This window comes from Austrofundulus limnaeus, unplaced genomic scaffold, assembly GCF_001266775.1.
Source record: "Austrofundulus limnaeus strain Quisiro unplaced genomic scaffold, Austrofundulus_limnaeus-1.0 Scaffold7730, whole genome shotgun sequence".
Lineage (NCBI taxonomy): Eukaryota > Metazoa > Chordata > Actinopteri > Cyprinodontiformes > Rivulidae > Austrofundulus > Austrofundulus limnaeus.
The window spans coordinates 1-833 of record NW_013960132.1 but is presented as its reverse complement, the minus strand read 5'-3'; the positions used below and the strand labels follow the sequence as shown (position 1 = coordinate 833).

Below are 833 nucleotides of genomic sequence, written 5' to 3'. Positions count from 1 at the left end.
GTGGTACGACTTGTTCTGACCCGTTCTGACTTGTTCTGACCCGTTCTGACCTGTTCTGACCTGTTCTGACCCGTTTGTCTCTGAGGTTCTTCACAAAAACAGAAACTCTACAATGATTTGCATCCTGTTTGTTTTTCAGTGGACGATGACTTCGGTGAGTACTATAATGAAACTTCTTCGCCCCCCCAGCCTCCAGAAGGTACCTCTGCAGGACCTACTGATGCCCCCATGGAGCCTGACCCCCCACTGGTCCAAACAGAACCCACTGAGGATGAACACATGACCCCACCAGAACCCAGAACCACAGGAGTTTGGTTCAAAGGTCAAAACATTTTGTCATCAACACTGAGCCCACATGAGGAGGAGGCGGGGCAAATTGAGGAGGCGGGGCAAGTAAAGGACACGGAGCTAACTGAGGAGGTGGGGCAAGTGAAGGGGGCGGAGTTAACTGAGGAGGTGGGGCAAGTGAAAGGGGCAGAGCTAACTGAGGAGGTGGGGCAAGTGAAAGGGGCAGAGCTAACTGAGGAGGTGGGGCAAGTGAAGGGGGAGGGGCTAAGGGAGGAGGCGGGGCAGAGGGAGGAGCCGGAGGAGAACGTCCTCAGGAAGGAGGAGCCTTGGGAGAACTTAGAGACCAAATCATCTGTTGGTTCTGGTTCTGGTTCAGTCCCATCAGTCCTGTTCGTGTGTCTGACTGCAGTCCTGGGTCTCAGGTTGTGAGGGTCCCCTCTCTGGTTCCAGAGACCAGCTGCTTCACCTGATCCCAGCAGAACCTAACAGGTGGTAAAACCCACCACAGACCCGTCAGAACCAGCCAAGTAGGGGTCTCTGCGGAC

At 54.7% G+C, this 833-nt stretch overlaps 1 protein-coding gene across 1 annotated transcript; it reads left to right on the top strand.

Moving 5' to 3' along the window:
* Window positions 1–160: 160 nt before the first annotated feature.
* Window positions 161–817, top strand: LOC106512519 (peptidase inhibitor 16; the record flags this gene model as incomplete). The annotated part of the gene is given in 1 exon segment (XM_014001120.1): window positions 161–817. A coding segment is annotated over 1 exon segment (557 nt), but the record flags the coding sequence as incomplete, so codon positions are not given.
* Window positions 818–833: the final 16 nt, after the last annotated feature.